This window comes from Ctenocephalides felis, unplaced genomic scaffold, assembly GCF_003426905.1.
Source record: "Ctenocephalides felis isolate EL2017-DRISC unplaced genomic scaffold, ASM342690v1 CF-g0.4_SCAFFOLD_03571, whole genome shotgun sequence".
Lineage (NCBI taxonomy): Eukaryota > Metazoa > Arthropoda > Insecta > Siphonaptera > Pulicidae > Ctenocephalides > Ctenocephalides felis.
Window position 1 is genome coordinate 42,276,382 of NW_020539725.1, and position 20,166 is coordinate 42,296,547.

The 20,166-nt window shown below is 27.6% G+C and overlaps 1 protein-coding gene across 1 annotated transcript in view; it reads left to right on the forward strand.

The window, feature by feature from the left end:
* Positions 1 to 20,166, forward strand: part of LOC113386076 (neurobeachin-like protein 1) — an 84,596-nt gene that overhangs the window by 27,715 nt on the left and 36,715 nt on the right. Inside the window, 2 exon segments of the mRNA XM_026623884.1 lie at positions 8,787 to 8,936; positions 9,013 to 9,170. Coding sequence (XP_026479669.1) covers positions 8,787 to 8,936; positions 9,013 to 9,170 — 308 coding nt within the window.

The window sequence follows — 20,166 nt, forward strand, 5'->3', positions numbered from 1 at the left end:
TTTATTATCATTGACCGTCACCTTGCAAAATAAGAGTATATATTATAAAACAAATATTAACGTTTATAGTTTATATATTATTTTTCAATTTGCTACTACGCTTAAAAATTATTAAACCAGTCTAATTTTGTTAATTACTTAGTGCTGTTCTTTATTGTACATAACTTGTATTTTATATATTTATTTTCATTTTTAAAACCTTGTGAAATGCGATTAAACAAAATGTCAGTAAAACAATTAACGAGTGAATCTTCTCATATATTCATATGCATACTTTGTTAACCTTCGATATTACAAAAATCGAAAAAGTACCATTTTTATGGGATCATCGTGAAACACAAAAAGTTCGTGAGAAGAAGCACTCTATAATTTCACACATATTAAAGACATTAGCGCTTTTACAACGGCTGATCTTATTCGCAATAGTATGGGTACCAGGTAATATATTCGCTAAAAATTTTATAATTTTTGTTTTGATCTTTTAATCAATAAATTTATACAGCAATTTTTAACTTAATATTCGTAAAATAGTAGATTTTTTTATATATTTAATATAGTCGAAGAAAATTAACATTTGGGAATTTTGATGAATATGAGAATTTTGAAAAATATTACATTTTCAATTGTTTCTTAGATTTAATTTATTTGAAAAATCATATATTACGGTTGGACCAAGCGCATTTGCAATAATTATAAATTTCGATATAATTTATTTGATAAAGTACTATACTAAAACTTCTATAACGATTTTGTAGAACATGTTAGATTACTTCCTAAGAAATTTTTCAAGTATTTCGAAAATTAATAATCACCTTGATTACTAATGTGAGAGAAGTATGTTAGCTAATGACCATCATGCGAAAGTTAGTAGGGTTATACTCAAATCAATGTTTAATTGTATCATGTGATATTAACAAAATTTTATTTGACCATTGCATTAATACTTTACTGGATTGTAAATCGCTGGACCTTCTCCATTTGTAAAATAATACTATAAATAAATTAATCAAAAACAAAATTTTTCAAGTCTGTATATAATTTATAAAAAACTTGCACGCCTAATATGCATATGTTTTTACTTCATCATCCATAGTTATTTATTTTTAGCTTTGAATAATGTAATCAAAATAAAAACAAAAGATTTTTTGAAAAAGCTGTTATGGTTTGAAACTAGGTACGTTTTATCTTCATGTTTTTGCCAAATATGTGATGTTTGTTAGAGAATAACCCGAGGAAAACTACAAAAAGTTCGTGAGCAGAAGCACACTATAATTTGTGTATATATTTATAAATATATAATATTTATAAATAGCAAACTTTGTAATGTTTTTATTTTATTACATGTTGTTTTTGAGTCATAGGAGTATATCATATATGGGTCAAAATTAATTTAATTATTTATATATTTATGCCAACGCTATGTTTTGCTCTTCATATAAAATGGCAGTAATAAATGTATTTTTCGGCCATTTTACACATAAAACTTAAGTTCACGTATGTATCACAAATGCATACCATATATTGGTTGCCATAACAACGCTTTGTTATGGCCTATTTTACCGGAAAATTGGCCCCTTTATATAGATGAAATACATATATACATACATCCACATTAGGGTGTTCCTTAATATGGATATTTTCAAATTTCATTGCTCCAGGGACTCAAATGATTCCAAATTGAAGAAAAAAAAATCTGTAAAAGTTTTAGATCTTAATATTAACTTTAAGATGGTTCGCACTCCAACCAAAATTTCTTATGAAAATGACTTCGAAAAAAATCCATTTGTTTTTTAGAATTTTATAACTTTGCAACAAGTGAATCGAAATTTTGAGAATAACATTGTATTTGCTTATTTTGATCATAAATGAAAAATTTAGAACAAAAATTTGATATATTTTATATAATAAGTATTTACTTAGGAAGAAAAACCTAGAAGCTTTGGTTGGATCGCGGAATATTTAAAATTTAATATTAAGGGCTAAAACTTTCAGAGATTTTTTTTATCAATTTGGAAGCATTTGAAGCCTTGGGAGCCAAAAAATTCAAAAATATCGATATTAAGAACCACCCTAATTATGCATACTTACATATATGTACTTGCGGAATATCTATAGTATTATCCAATACCGTATAAACAAAAATAAAACTCCAAAGCAGTTTTTTTTTTTCAAGGATATTTTCAAATTATCCCCCAGCTCTCTGTCTATAATTTAATAATAGTGCATTTCGTATTTGTTGTTGTCTTAGTTATTATCTGTTGCATCTCAGTTTGCTCGAGAGAAGAAAGTGATTTAAAACGTAAATCTTGTTTATAAACGAGTCTGTTTGGTTAATATGTAACTATACTTGATAGACTTGTCTGAATATTCTGATTCACGAAATAGAGTATATGTGGGCCAAAATTTAGATATACGCGGTAAATCATGTGTTGTTCGTGTGATATATGAAGATGTTGTAAAACATGTTACATCATGTAATTGTAAATGAAATGTTAAAGTGAATTATTATTTCATCTTTGCATAGTTTGGATTCATTTCCAAAATTACCAATAAATTATTTTTATGTGATTTACGAACATTTTACCATTTGATGAAAAATTGATCTTGTTTTTGAAAAATCGCCATTTTGTAAAAAAATATTATTTTGCTTATTCCTTAGATCAATTACTAGCTTTAATTTTACTATAACGAAATCTGTTTTGGTCTTTTAATTTCTTATGATCCAGTTCAGAGATATAATGTTCTCCACAAAACGTCTTTTTTTTTTAAAGATGCTCCAGTAGATCAGCTAAAGCTTTTTTTTTTCAAATAAATATTTTCGCTAATAGTAATTTTTAAAATATGGCTAAATGAAACTGTAGTATTTGTATACGCTTTTGTATCACATAATTCAATAGTTCTCTCATAAAATAATCTGGAAGATTCACTCTTTTCGGTCTTCTAAGTATATAATACCTTAATACAATACAAATATGTGATAAACGTATCAGTAGAAGAAAAGTAGTATTGTGTTTACTATCTAAATAGTTTATGTTTTCACAACTATTAAATTATTTATAGTAGTCTATAAATATTTCAAATTTAGTACAATGTATTCTTGTAATGACATTGCCACATAGAAAACAATAATATCAGGTCGTTGAACATTTTATTATTAATATTAAATAGCTTTTTGATTGTTGTTTCATTTGCAAATAATTTATTTTTGTTTGCAACACGTTTTATATTTTAATAAAGTAAAATTATCTACTTTGGTATTTATGTTATAACAGATAATACCAAACAACAACGTGTTCGAATTCCAATGTTGTAACACGGTGAAAAATAATAAGTTTTAGACTTTTATATATATAATTTTTAATTTCATGTGTTTAATATTAACTACAAACTAACAATCCTGATAACAAGGTTAAATTCTCTAAAAACTCAAATATTCAGTGTTGATTTCTTTGAAGGTTTTGTTCAACGTGACTTATTAATTACACTGAATTTAGAATATTTTCATAAATCAATAAGTTTAATATTATATTACTTTCAAATTCACTGTGTGAAGATGAATAATGTATTATAATTTTTTTTTTTAAATTAGGAATCCATTTTTAAAAAGCTCATATTATAAAGTTCTCTTACAAATGCTTTTTATAAATGCCCAAATAGTCAAAGAGATTCCAAAACGTCAAATTTTAATTGTTTTAATTTTTATCTCCAAATGTGTTAACTACTTATAAGAATTAAAGAAGGTAATTTTCTAATGGCGCCAAGATCATCAAGGAAGAACCAGTTTTCTACAAAAAATGATCAATTTACTTCCACAAACGAATCGTCTCACATACTAATTACAAAACTGATTATCCCAATTAGAATAATTCTGCAAAGTTATGTATACTCGTATAGCTGATACGCAATCGTTAAAAATCTTATTATTACATAGCACACACATTGCGTAAAAATATCTTTAAATAAGATGTAATCATTGAGATCTTCGAAGATTTCACTGGTATTCATCAGTAAATACTTGCACGGCGTATTCAAAATTGTTTGTAAAACATAAATACAAGAAATGTTATTCATATTTCGAAAATTGAAACTCGGCGCTTTCTTTGTATAAAACTCTGTTGAAAGGTGAAATGTAGTTAAATGCAAAAAAAAACTTAATAGTGTATTATATCATTTTTATCTGTTGGGTCTTAACTTTTATAAACAATTTTTTAATCAAAATCCACAAGTGTAAACTTAAATATTTTTTTGTATTAAATATTGGGGCACAACGGCTTAATTTGTCTTCAAGCAATTATACTGTGTAAAAAAAGTATAAACCAAATGAAGTACATCACAACACATAATGCGTTTCGAACAAACAACTATCTGACTATGTTCAGTAAAACTCCCAGTGAATTCATCATTGTTAGAAATGTGTGTTTTTAGCTCGGTTGATTTACAAATTCAAGGTTACAATAATTTATAATGGGCTGTAACTTGGTTAAATTGTTTAAAATATGCGAGCTAAAAAATTGACACAAGGTCAAAGGTCAAAAATGATTTTTTTCCGATTTTCAGCTTAATGGTCAGTTTTATTGCAAAATTACTCGACTGAGACAGAATTATAGAGCATATAAAATTATCTACAAAAATTGTATCAATACTTTTTTTCCTCGGAGCCACTGATTTTAGGTTTAAATTGAACGGGTGATTTTGCTGTTTTTCAAAAATTTGTTTTCTGGTCAAAGGTCAAAAATGATTTTTTTTCCGATTTTCAGCTTAATGGTCAGTTTTATTGCAAAATTACTCGACTCAGACAGAATTATAGAGCATATAAAATTATCTACAAAAATTGTATCAATACTTTTTTCCTCGGAGCCACTGATTTTAGGTTTAAATTGAACGGGTGATTTTGCTGTTTTTCAAAAATTTGTTTTCTGGTCAAAGGTCAAAAATGATTTTTTTTCCGATTTTCAGCTTAATGGTCAGTTTTATTGCAAAATTACTCGACTGAGACAGAATTATAGAGCATATAAAATTATCTACAAAAATTGTATCAATACTTTTTTTCCTCGGAGCCACTGATTTTAGGTTTAAATTGAACGGGTGATTTTGCTGTTTTTCAAAAATTTGTTTTCTGGTCCATTTACTCTATAGGCGAGGTACAATAGGATGGCTAGGGGGTAAACAGATCCAATGTCTTATTTTTAATTTCAAGGGAATTTTAGGAAGTGATAGCTCGTGGATACATTTTTCACAGAGATAACACTTATATATATGATCTGATTTTTTGCCAAAAATATTCATTATTGGAGTTATTGCACTACGTAGCCCTGAATCTTGTTCATATTCATAAAATCTGAAAATTAAAACCGGAAACAATATTTGTCATCTGCAGATGTCATAAAATTATTGTACCTATTGCGTTATTGCGCAATACAGTGCCTGAGTCAATATGAATTTCTGAATTCACAAATAAGCAATAGAAAGTAATTAACACGTTGAGTATTTCAAGTGAGGCGTGTTTACGTACGTTAATTTGACTAAACGGAGAAAGTCTACTATTTCTGAATTTAGTATTATATCCTCGGCATTACTTAGTAACGTAATATATGATGGAATAGCCTATTACGATAGGGGCAATCCATACCCCGCAATAGCTATTTTTGGCTCTAAAGAAAACATTGAAGTTAAATGTGTAATTACGACTTATAACATTTCCACTTGTACCTTTGTGCTAAATACCAGTCACTACATTTTGCGCACAAGATTATTTCATAGAGAAAGTAATCCAGGATCTATGCTATAATGAAATTAATTAGAAAAGAGCACTAAAGGACAAAATCTTATTAAACAATCTAATTGTTATCAATTAAAGCTACATGATTAGTTTACCGATCATGAGTTTCGAAAGTTGTCGACTCTTAAATTTTTGAACACCTCATTTGAAAGTAATAAGAAAGCTATTTAAATATTTTCCTGAAAATATTTTCCATACGACACATTACTAATATCGATGATTCTCCCAATCAAATTTTTATATCTTATCATTAAAACTGTATATAATTGCTAGTTAATACTAAAGAGTGCTTAGTTCTTAGAAAGGTATTTGAACTAAAGTGTACTTTGTTTAAAGCAAAATCAACCATTTTGGTGTAGATTAACACCCACTATATAAATAAATAAATAGTTTTTTTTATTACAAGTTACATCTAAACATGGATCAAACATTTAAGTATCATCATGTATTAGGATTTGAAGATGTTCTAAGATTTGTTTAGTCATACTTTCACTGATTTATCTCATGACTGTTTCCTCGGAAGTATATAATGTTCATCACATTTCTCGTACGATACTTCCTAGCTCAAATTACTAGCAGTTTATTCATAAACGCTTACAGAAATGAAGTTAAATATCTATAAATAATGCCAATATATTTACTAGTAATTTTGTTATTTGTAAAATTATAGTTTAAATAACACGCTTAAGTGTATGTGAATTAATTTTGCTAGTGTATATAATTTAATATAAATACTGAAATTTGGTTAATAGAAATGATTTAGACATATGCACATTAAGTTTAAGATTTTAATGATACTTTCTCATAAAAGTTCAAAAATTTACTTTGTTTTTAATATTTAACTGTTGTTACTTTTCTTAAAATTTTATTCATATCTTCAAAAATTTTATTTAAAATATTCTATAAAAAGCAATACCAATGAGTTCATTATTTTTAAATTATGTGAGTGTGGTGATACTCTGAAAATTCAGTATAGAATTCTTAAAATTATCTGTTTCTTATTTACATCACGAAAAATTTAGTAATTTACTTTACGTATTCATCATAATCTGGGTTCGTTTTCTTTTTTCATATCTTTTTATTTTAGTTTATATTATCTTGAAAAGTACTACTTATTATTTTTATTTATTATCTTTAAAAGTAATGTAGCTTCTAAATGAAAATGAAAATGCTTGTTGCTTTCTGTGTTTGAAAAGACACTGCCCTGTTGCTGCCTAGAATTCTCAAAGGTTGAAATTAAATCTAGATAATTTACAGGATAGAAATTGCTCAAAAATTTTAGAGACTTTTTCAAACAATTGTCTCTCGTGTCTGATAAATTATTAACTGCATTTCTCCTGCACCCAAGCAATAATACTCAATAATACTTTCGATTTTTATCTTCGTTTGTGTAAAATGACTAGGTACCATAATAATGATTGCAATTTCAAAATATCCAGTAAAGAACATGTTCAAAATCATGCAAACTGAAAGATAATTATATATTTCAAGATTTTATTATATCATTCTGGATATGAATCCAATGAAGTAAGATAACCGCACGATTCGATTGCATAAAGTAAAAAAATTGTTTTTTTTTTTCAGAAAATAAAAAACATAATGAAGCACAGGTAATCTTTAAAAAAAATCAAAATATTTCTCATCATTTTATCAACTACAAAGTATTATTAATTGTTTAATCTTAATATCGCCAAACAATATCAGAAGGGTAATTCATAAAAAGCAACCATACACATATTTGTCAATATGAATTGTTGATAACCTACTATTTTATTCACCGAGTCATATATATTGTATGGTGTATTCAGAAAATAATTTCAAATCAAAATATTTGGAATTAGGATGAAGTAGCACTTTGACTTTAGATCAAATGGAACTTTCTGCTGCTATTTTAACTAATAATTCGAGTTTTTATGAAAGCCTGGAAACTTAAATTCATATTTTGTAGAGCTTTGAACAAAGAATTCAAAAAGTAATAGAAAACAAAAAAGTTTTTTCAAAAAAAAACATTTTTTTATATATTTACAGTCGACGTTTCGAAACTAGGTACGTCCATCTTAAGGACATCTGTCAAGAAACATGATCTTGATAAGATTTAAGCAAACATTATGTTTAAGAAAAGCATAAGATGATGAATTTTTTTAAATTAATAAAAATGTTGGAAAAAATATTGCACATATATATATATATATATATATATTTCTGGTGCTTTTAAATCAGCCGGAAAGTATAATTTGAGTGATATATCCGCTTTCTCACACCGGTACAAAGCTTATTAAATAACTGCTTTGTTTTAGTCTTACGCAACAAAAATATACACACGCAATACATTTAATAACACAAATCTAATAACTACTGGAAATAAATAATCACTTTCAATCGCTGAGTAATTGAATCTATTAAGTTCATATTAAACTATTGACTAGACGGTTAATTGATTTAATTGCTTATGTAATATGGACATGAAAGCATGCGATTCATAACAAGAATTTTTTGAAAATGTAAATTTTACAGATGTTGGAAAATGATATTTGGAGGAAGGGTATTTATTTTTCAGATTTTCCGGTTAAGATAATTGTTTTAATTGCATTATTTACCATATAACATCAACCTTTGCTAACTCTAGAGAGCAGCAGGGCAGTGTTCTTTCAAACACAGAAAGCAACGAAATTTCCAATACGTAATGATACTAAAAAAAATTGAAACAAAACCTTCAAAACAATACAAGGGATCATTCATAAATTGCATAAATTATTGCCAACTTATCTTGGAAAAAACTAAATTATCTTAAGAAAATCGTCTGATGTACATATTTATTTGTTTCCATTCTTTATCCTAATTTACTTTTCAAAATTGCAAGTCATTTTCTTTTCTTCGGTAGTCCTGAAGTTTCTTAGTTATCATTTTTCTAATGCGACCACTTACAGATAAATCATAATTTGATTCACTATTATCATAGTTTGATAACCGATATTTTTTTTAATTTTGTTTTTTTTTATTGTTGCAGATCCGACCTCAGTATGAATTATACAGGCGCGACACGGAAACTTCCTTAGGCGAACCGTTGAATACATTCTGGGCAGAATGTTATGAAGCAGGTAAAGCCGCAGCAGGAGCAAGAGCGAGGGCTCAACAAGATAGTCGGGCCAGATTTCAGGTAATTATATTTTATTAGTTTCCGCCATAATTAAAGATTTAACAATTAACAAAATATTTTATTATTTTATTTCTAGGCCCGTGTAGTGGCTCCTTGGCGTGCAAGACAAGCTGAAGAAGTGGCGCGTTTGGCGACCGCCACGGCGCAGCGTCGAAGCAGGGATTTGCAGGTGGAAAGAGAATGGAGACACTGCAGGCAGTTTTTGATGGGAGAGCGCGGTCCTTGGAGGCAGAGGTAAGTTTTTAGATTGATCTTTGCATGCTATGGGTTTGAAATTTATTTTGTTCGAAGAACAGTTTTACTGATAACTTCAGGAATTTCGTTATTGTTGAAGATTTTTTATCTGATGTGTTATCAGGCATATACGCTCATGTTGACTAGGAGTTCAACAACTTTTTCGTCGGGTTCTTTGAAGAATATATTAGTGATATTAATCGAGATTCTGTGCATGAATCAGTTATATTGTCAGCATGCTGTATGCTTTAAATACGGAGCTGACGAATACTGATCTGGTTTGTTATAAACAAATTTAAAAATTACCAACATACCGGTTGAAGAATGTAATTTGACATTGCAAACTTTTTGGATTTGGCAAAGACAGTAAAACAATTGCTTACTTCAAACAAAAACATTCGCGATTTTATTTATTGAGTTACATTATGCTGTTTGTGACTATTTAAGATTAGTTGTTAACTTTGAGAGCAGACAGTTTAAATTCTGGACCCGGACTTGAAGTTATCAAAATCAACGAATTGTGAATGACTTTTAACTACTAGTAAAGAACAATTTAACGTAGTAGTGTTTAGGTACTGCTAATCAATTCTCTTTAAAAAATATCAACGAAATAGTTATGATTTGTCACATTTTCGAAAATCAACTTTTTTTTCTCAAATAGCCATACTTCTCAATAATAGATTATTATACGTTATTATTATTGCGATTAACATATTATATGAACTTGGTACAGTCAAATGCATAAATGATATTTGCATCTTTAACAACTCAATTTGATTTTAAATTGGCCTATTTATGACTAATATGGAAAGTCCTTGTAATACGAATCTTATTATTCTAATACTATTAAAATTAAATGGTAAAATTTTAATATACGTGCCAAGAGGATGAAGTATGCGTAGATTAATACTCTCCCAGCACATGTGTTATAAATTACAAAAGTGATGGTGTTATACTGTTATTGACACTATTATGCACTTACCTTTCATAAACCAATAATAGTTGCATGTAACTTTGCGACCGCAGATTTCATAATATTTATCTTAGGGCAAAAGAAGTTGCGGCGAGCTTAAAACATATGTGATAATGATACATAAGACGAGACTAAAACACTTTTCACGTCAGGAATATGAGTCGTGATTATTCTAATTCAAAACATCAAACTGTATTCTTCTAAGAATATCTTAAAAGTTAATGAGAATTAAATGAATATCTTGATGCTGACACATCATACAAATAATACTGTGGTCTTTCTAGTTCATCAAAGTAAAAACGTTTCCACCCAGTTTGATCAAACATATAAATGATAACAGAATTTTCACGCAATTCTGAGATTCTCAGAAATCTCAACAAACCAAAGTTTTTTCTCGAAAATTTACAAATTCATATGTGTACATATGTGAAAGATCTCTTTCATGAAAAGATCGTACCTCGATGACTCGGATTGTTAAGTAATATTCTAACCATTGCAACTGTGGACTGTATAAAATACCGATTTGTTGGTATAAATTATATATTTGTTGCAAGTTCTTATTACAATAAACGATTTGTCACTAAGTACTACTGCTTAGTTTTTGAAGAAAAAAAATAAGTCCTATCCAACTCTGCGCTACCCCCTCTCCAAGGTATACAACCTTCCGGTGCAAAAGCTCAATGCCATGAAGATCGCTGTCTTCATGGCCAATATAAGTAATATGAAAATACGTCCGAACAATCTGACTAAGAGTTTTGAGATTCCTGAAAAAATCTGGTAACTGACAAACAGAAGAACATCTTTTCTTCTGTACAGTTGTATTTAGAATGCACTTTGATTGAAAAAAAATACTATTACCGCGAAAATTTTTAAAATCACATTCGGTTTTACCGGATCTGTGTGAAAATGGTTTAATCGTTAATACGAGTTTGGTTCTATATTGATCTAAACAAAGCTGAGCACGTCTTGAAGGAAAAGTGAAATTACATTCTCCATATATACCGCGTGGGATCATTTGTCGTTGTTCGGCTGCTTACAAACGATGTTCTTAGAGTTAATATTAACACGTACTCGACGCATACGGATAGTACCTATAAAAAGCAGTGAAATAGATGTAACTTAATATTGCCTCATCATATAAACATCGATGCTATTTTAGCAAACTTATGCCTTCGTGGTATATAAATATCGGCAAATATAAGCATCCATGTACTTGCGAATTAAGATAAATTCATGTAATGATAATTAATTAGTCGACATTCTTAGTAAGCGCATGGTTTATCTATTCTCTTATATAATTACTTGAAATATTATAAACTTTTGAGTATGAAACATTATAATAAAAGCAAAACATAATACGTCTGCAAAATTCAAAATTTTTTTCTGCTATTTCCATTCGAGAATTAATATTATATCGGGTAGTTCGATCAGCATATTATTACATTTACACAGTTATATAATTGTGAAATGTAATAATATAATACTAAATATTATTTGCTGCTTAAATTCTAATGATATCACTGATAAATTTTGTACTCCTAAGTGTTGTTATTTCTGACTATGGAAAAACCAGATTAAATAAATGTTTCGTATATTTTTCGGTATGTATATTCCAGATTGCCGTCATTCACGGTCAAAAATTTTCGTTGTTAGAAATATGACCCCTTATTATTCTATACATTATACATTTGAGCTATTCAAACTTGAACACAATTTCATTGTTGTGTATCTTTAAAGTAACATTTTTGTATTTTCTGGAAAATACACAACGGTTTGTATTATTTTGACTTTTATACCTAAAAGATCATTCAAACTGTCTGTGAGACGAGAAAGTGACCGCTTCCTTCCCAAAGCAAAAACGCCAAAAACACTAAATGTCTGCACGAGTTAACAGATTTAATACCAGTTTAGGAAAGTCGGATATGACAAATCCTGTGAAACAACTCCACTTGATTCACTTTGAGGCAGGAGTTGTATCGGGGTGATAACTCCGGAGTGAGTTACCCATCTCTAGTCCATACTATTTCAACCTTATTTAACTACAGTAGAAATTCTTTAGTCTGGCACCCAACAGTTTGGAATGCCCGGTAGACCGGCATTTTTTTCTCGAAATTTCCATTTTTTATTTTCAAAAAAGTGCCTTTATAGCAAATAAAAACGCTCGAGAATCATTAAAATATTTTCTGGGTGCTTCGGAATGATTCACAAGGACTTGCTATTGTTCGATTATCCTTGTGTCCATAGTAAATTCCGTTGTGTCTAGGTTCATGAACGAAGTATGTTCTACGAAATACGTAGTCCCCTCGAAGGTTATTGCCGTTTTTTTAAGTTAGTTTACTGAATACAGCGGTACAGTACACTTTTATCAGTAGAGTTAAGCACCTAACTATACATATTAAAATACGTATACGTAAAAGTAAAATACGTATTTTTAAAAAGAATCCGGTAAATCAATGTCATTGTGTTTTAAGAGCGATGATATATTGCAGGATTGCCAATAAATACCTTCACACTTTGAAACATATTTTTATTTATATTCTCAAGTGAAAATAGATATCCCTACTGCTTCTTGATGTCATGTTGTTCAAAACTTTGATTTGAACTTGGATGGGCTAATTCATAAACATTAACGCAATACAAATATATTCATAACTTTTTGAAGGATATTTTTGCTTAAAATAAAAATCTTCAATTATTAGATTTTTTATCTAATTTTGGTGTAATAGGTATATCGCAGCAATGCTTTCGGATGTCTAATATCCTTTGTTATATTTTATAATTAATATTTTAGATCAGCGGTTTCCAACCTTTTCTTCCTTGCGCCCCCCTTTCGAATGAAAAAAATAGGCGCGCCCCACAGGTTAGAAATCACTGTTTTAGATATTTGTATTATTTTAAGTGAAAACCTGATATGACTACTACTTTAATTTTTCAATAACATGGTTAATTCAATCTCTTTATGAATTTGGGAAGGCTGGTAATACAGTTGTTCAATCATCAAAAATTTGAGATTTATAAGAGCCTCATAACGTTTCTAATGTAGTTTTATTTTAATTATTAATTTGTAATTCTATCTGGACGTGCTTAAGTATTTATTTCTCAATTTATAATATTTATATGGGTGTGTTTTATAATCGGAAATTGATTTAAATGTATCATGTATTAAGGAAGTCATTTATTGCCACTTTCATATCGAGGCATCTAATTTCACAATAAGCAATTGGCACAATTACTCATAAATAGTGTACAGCTAAATCAGCAAATTGCATGGGAAACATATAATCCATATTTTTTAATTTAAATAAGCAATTAATTTAGTCTATGTTTCATTTAGAGCCAAATTTTTAAATCTATTATTTGATCCTTTTCATTTTTTTAACTATTTTCCAAGTCGATTTAAAATTATTTTATCATCCCTGATTGAATGCAGCTTTTGAATTACCAAGACTTCACTTTCATGCTTCCGCTTAATATATGTAAGAATTTCTATTAGATAAATAGATCTGGTCAACATATTCTGTATTTAAATTATTTTGTAACGCTATTTGCATTGAAAAGCATATTTACAAAAAAATACGTTAAGATTTTGCGGTGACACTTCTATATGCAATATTGTGTAATGTATTGGAGAAAGTAGTAGGTATTTTTATTAGAATAAAAATTTGTTTATATACTTGTGTATTATTGTATGACAGTAAGTCACGTAATAGTAATTTCTCTTTATTGTTTGGGTAAGTACTCGCATCTTCATAAGTGCATATTGAAATCGAAGAATATAAAGATAGAACCACAAGTGATATTATTAAACCATTGAAATGTGATAATTAATTAAAAACGTATATGGCGTATATACTATTACAATTATATAACATTGGTATATAAATAAATTTAGCTTCTGAGCTTTTTGTTTCTATGTGGTAAGAACTTTTTCTTGTATAATCTAGTTCCTGGTTGGATACTCTCTTTTACCAGCTTGATATCAAGCAGTAGTGTCATCAATTTTCACTTGAGTACACTTTTCAATTTTAGATCCAAAGTATGATTCTGATTGTGAGTGAAAATAGCGTTTTATGGCATTGCATATATATCACTAAATATAATACAGTATTATAATATAATAACTATTATAATATTGTTTAATAATAATTTCATAAAAAATGGTAAGCTACTGGGGAGTATTCTAATAATACTAGAATTAGCAATTACATCATAGCAAATTGAAATAGTTAGTAGGAATGATAGTTAATGCTGCAATTTTGTTAAAAAACTTACAGTGGCATAGTGCATTTATTTTGAATGTTCAGCAAAAATTGCATAAAGCTTCGTTGTTAAATTACTTTTAATTGTTGAAAATGATATAATCTATATAAATATTTTTTTCTACGTATTTTAGGATTTTTAAAATGAAAAAAAACGACTTGCTTTGATTTTTTTTATACCTTATCCATAGATCACGATTGAAAGTGGAGTTAAGTCCATTGTAGTTTTTATTATCCTTATGTCCAAACGTGTATCGCATAGACGTATAAGTTTTCTCTTATAAATAAATTGGCTATTTGAAAGCAAATAGAGGTGTTCGCGGATATTACCTAGACTTTTGTCGATAATTCGATGTCACGAATTAAATGGGTATATTGTTAACAAATTACGTTTCACCAGTCGTAAAGATTAGGAAAATCTAATAAATAATCGATAAATTTGATGTTTTTGCATAGAAATTTATATTTTATTTGATTGGTATAAGCTGAAATATTACAGTTCATGAGCAAAATCGGTTTTCTCTAAAGAAATCAAATCTTGTACATATGTAAAAAATTTAGCATTTTGCTAGCAGTATCTTCAATAAAGAGAAGAATTTAATTTTGTAGGCGCAGTCATCCGAAGAAAATAAGATAAAATTTATAGATAAAGTTTTATAGATGAAAATTATAATTGTTATGCATTTATATGCCAAAGACGCACTCCACTCAAAATATTTTTCAAAATTTATTTATTTCGTAATCATTGAAAAAATCAGTAAAAACTGTAATGTGAATTAGGAAAAGTTGCTCAATAACTTAGTATGATGTCGATTTCTATTACGAGTTCAACTGTCTCATGTATATTTTTTAGTCATTAGAATAAACTCCTAATAAATAAATTCCAAATATTATGCAAGTAATTTATTTCATATTCAGTTATGTACAAAGCATAAAAATGCATTTAATTTGTCTAAATCAATATTACTTACAACTAAATAATTTTACATTAATAATAAGAAATTTATCTACACTACAAAAGCAAATTTTGTTAAAAGTTCTATAATTTCTCGGATACATGCTGTATGAATTACATCAGATACAACTTGACCGACTTTTCAAAACTTTTGTACAAAAATCTGGGCGATCATTATCAATTGGACATGCAAGGTCGTCAATGGGTTTGTGGAATACTTAAATAATAGCTTGTAGTAATGATATAATTACCTATATATTGTTGATATGGTAAAATATTACGAAATGATAATTTGAAAGATGAATTTTTAATGTTTTTTGTTCAAAACAATCATCTTTGACGTCAGCCTTGTAGTTTCATACATCTGCAGGTATTTTATTATAAATAAGGGATAAATAAAGAAAATTGTCTGGAAAATTATACCAAAAGTTAAAAAAATTATCTGAATTTGCTGAATTTATAACGAGCGTTATATGATACAAATACAGATTGATTAAATGTCTGATGGTAACAAACTTACCCTTTTAAACTATTTTTGATTATATAAACAGCAAATAAATAGTAAGGGTATATGTAGGGCCTAAATAGATATTCAGTGAAAGTTCTAATTTTTTATACTGTATAAAAATTTATGTATAAAAAAATGGAAACCCAAACCAAACTATTTTTTGATATTTAATTAATAACGAAATTTGATTTAAGTTAATAACGAAATGATAATAATTTTGAAAAGCTTTTATTGTAGGATTCGGACTTCGACAAGTATTATATTTAAATCAGAACACTTATGCGTTATTTTTCAGTCCATTTTACTTAAGAAATTATTTGTTTGTATTTGAAATCTACATATGAGAAGTTTAAATATTGATTGAAATTAGTAAGAAATTTTGATACTGTCAATTTAAATACAAATCATCATGAATTATGAAATCAACTAAATAATTTATGAATATTCATTTAACTTTATATATTATAAAATTTACTAATAGGTTGATAATAAAAAATAAAATTGAAATGGGTGAATGTGGGTTTAACATCTTTCATAGCCGATCAGAGAAATGTTTGTGATAAGTTGAATATGTTTCATTTACCATTGTAGGTATTACTAATTTCGGAATTAACCTGATTTTTTTTCTAATTGTGTCTGAATCTCCAGTTATTTGCTCTTCTCAAGGCAGCTACATTTGCAGCCACTAAGCCATTATTAGTCCCAGTATTTTCTCTCGAAACAACAGCTCTGAAACCATCTACAGGGTGGGCAGTGTAGCGTACAGTTCTCATTGTTTGACCATCAGGCTCCAATAAGGAATAAGCTCCACTAATCATACCTAATGATAAAAAATACTTGGGAATTAAAATTTATCTTTCACTGTGTCGAATTGATAACACTCCCAAACAGCACTACTTTAGAATACTAATTATTAGTTGAAGCTTAGAAAAATAAAATAGAAACTATATTCAGTTAATTTATTATTGGAATCAGATGTTGATATATAGTCATATATAGTATTATTATTAATAAAATTTTATAACTATGATTACTAATAAATTTTTAGAACTATTGTTTTACACTAATATTCATCGAACGTATCAGATGAAACAGGTACATATTGATGGTGAGATGGATGGTATGGTCATAATATAAAATTTAAGTTAAATAAAATTGGATTTAGACCTATTTTTATAATCCCTTGAATATTTTATCACTATTGTTCTTTATTAATATGATTCTGGTATTTGTCTATTGGCTTGTTATAATTATTTTCCTGCAACATTAGAAAGATTTGAAATTCTTGTCTAATTCAAAAAAATTTAATGCAAAAATTAAATTTCAGCATTTGTCTCGATAAAATTTTAAGAGTATTGAACAAATTAATGAAGACAAATATGAAATTTAATATGAAGTTTTAAAATAATAAATGGATTCGCTTTGATAAAATGGTAATTGATACGCCCATAGAAGTAACTTATTTTCAAGATGTAATAGTGAAATTTCAATTTTTTTTTAACGATATTGATAATAATAAATATTGGCGTTAATTTTAATCAAGACTGATATTTTTTAATATTTCAAAATTTAATTCTAATTATTTTTTTCACTTTAGATAATTGAACATCGTTTTGATGCCTTCTGTTACTGTTTACTTGTATAATTAATTTTCTGCTCATTAAGAATCAATTCATCCTTAGTTTTTTTTTTGATAAAATTACAAATGATTCAACAAGGTATAAAATACTGATTATTTAAAGTTATTTTTGTAAATATACGAGTGAAAAGTCAATAACAATAAAAATTCCAGTGATTTAATTCGTTAATTTAGGTGTACTTCACAAAAAACGGCCATTAATCTGGTAATTAGTTATTATGTCTAGACATTTCATATAATATTGGACTGCAAATTATTATTGCAAGTGTAAATGAAGGTTGAATTAATGGAAGGTTTGGAATATTAATAAATTGGAAATTAAGGTATCTATATAATAATTACACGAATTAATGTTTATTAATCCAATCTAAATCATCATTAATAATCTAATTTGTGAGTACTTTGCGTAATCCCTTTCAATCATTGCTGATTAAACGGAATTTTACGGATCATTATATGTAATTAAGATAATAAATGATTGATCTGTGAATGACTTAAATTTTAACAAATCGATTGGATTTAAAAATTTTTCATCTTTGACTTCTTGTGTTACCTACCAAAAGCATTATTGTGCAGAAAGTTAGTTTGCAAGTTTTCTTTCCAAGTGTGGGTTTGCAATAAGAAACTACAAACATCCACTAAATTGATAGAAATGCTGTCATGATTTTTTTAAATCTTATATTTAATTATCTTATTAAATATAATTAATTAATTCAAATATTATTACCTGAAGCATCGCTCGTTTCTGTCTGCCATTTCGAATCGCCTGTGCCATCAGTGTCTTCCACGTCGTAGGAGAAATTGTATTCGGGGGATCCGTCATTGTAATCGCTTTGAATCTGTAATTAATTAGAAAAAAAATTCTTCTTAGTTAAGGAAAGTGTATAATAACAAATGTAATTAATTTTTGACGTTTCCCCGTTATGCAAATTTATTATACCTTCAACGCTTGTTCGTTCACAGTGTCCGCATTCAAAATATTTTAAATTATTTTGCTTATTGAAATATAAGTCTTACATAATTAGATAGAAAATGATTAAATCAATAACATCTTTGCATACTATTGTACACAAGGTTTATTTGATGCTATTCATATCTATATTTCTCAACAAAAATCGAATCATTATATAATTATTCAAAATATTACAAATTAATTAACAAATTAATAAACGATATTGTTTTCATTAGTTTTATTCCAGATTCAATTCTGCGTTTTTGTTTTTTCCTGGTTTGAATTACTGAATGATGATACAAGTGTCGAAACGTATATATGAAGAAGTAAAAATATTTTTGCATTCATAATATTTTTAAAGCTATATTTAAATTACATTAGATCTTGAAAATCATAATAGTCCATACTACTATATGTACTCGAAATTCTTTAAGTGTATGTACAAAAAACCACTTCGTATATTAGGATATAACTACTGTTTATCGAATCATTGTCGTTGTCTACAATAATAAAATGCTAGGTCGTCATAAGTACCTGTGTTTAGATTTTTTTGTATGATGATGTACTAACCTGACTGAGATCATGAATAAACTGAGATCGTCTGGACCATGGCGACGCCTGATTTGGCGGCATGTTCGAAAAAATCACATAGGCATTGCATTCATTTACAAATATCATTGCCAAGATTGCGATCCATGTAGCCAATTTCTATGAAAAAAATTCAAATATTAATCTATTTTGGTTATAGTATTTTATAACAAATTTAATTTTCATTTAACAAAGTGAGAAAAAAAAATTGATATAATAATTTTTACACAACTATATAATACCTATGAAAATATAAAATTAAATTTTGATATATAATAAAAAAAACGTTGAACAATTTTGTACTTTTTTGCAAAATCATTAAAATTTTATGAATTTTTTCTTAATATTTCAGTGATGAAAAATCTAGCACTACGTATACCTTATCTTTTTGGTATAACATTTCGTATGTTAATCGTATCAACTTATGCATTTTCTTATTTTTGGCTTCGTTTTATATACTAACGTTGCCAATAATACTGGACCCTAAAATACACACCTAGTGTGTAAAATAATTTGATAATGGTTTATTCGTGCATATCAATCGCAATTTGAAAACGTTGTCAAGAAAAGGTTGTTCAACTATGGTAAAGAGAGTTTTATTAAATATTGAGTTAGGCACTTGTGATCATTAAAAATGTTTTACTATAGCTATTGTTCAAATTTAAAAAAGATCTGGAAACGTCAATCTAATTTTAGACTGTTTATTACTGACAATTATATATTTATTTACTGATAGTTATCAAAAATATTGCACAATTATGCACTTGGCACAAATTAATAAAATGAGAATAGCTTTCAAATAGAATATAATTTAATTAGCCCAGAGTGCTTACGGTCGCATTTTTTTGAAACTGTTTTTAATGTAATAAATTTATAATTATATTAGCATGTTGCATAATTGTGGGAGCTCCTAATAATGTTAGCAATAACCCATTTAATACAAGTAAACATTCATAAAATTATTGGAAACCGTGTAAATTTACCGCGTCATTTGATTGTTAATAAAATGATTTATTTTATTGTGAACAATTATTAAATCAACATAAAATAATTTTTCACTTTTCTTCTAGAAGGCTCCTATATCGCATCGGTTTGAAATGAGTAGTAGAGTTTTTAGAACTT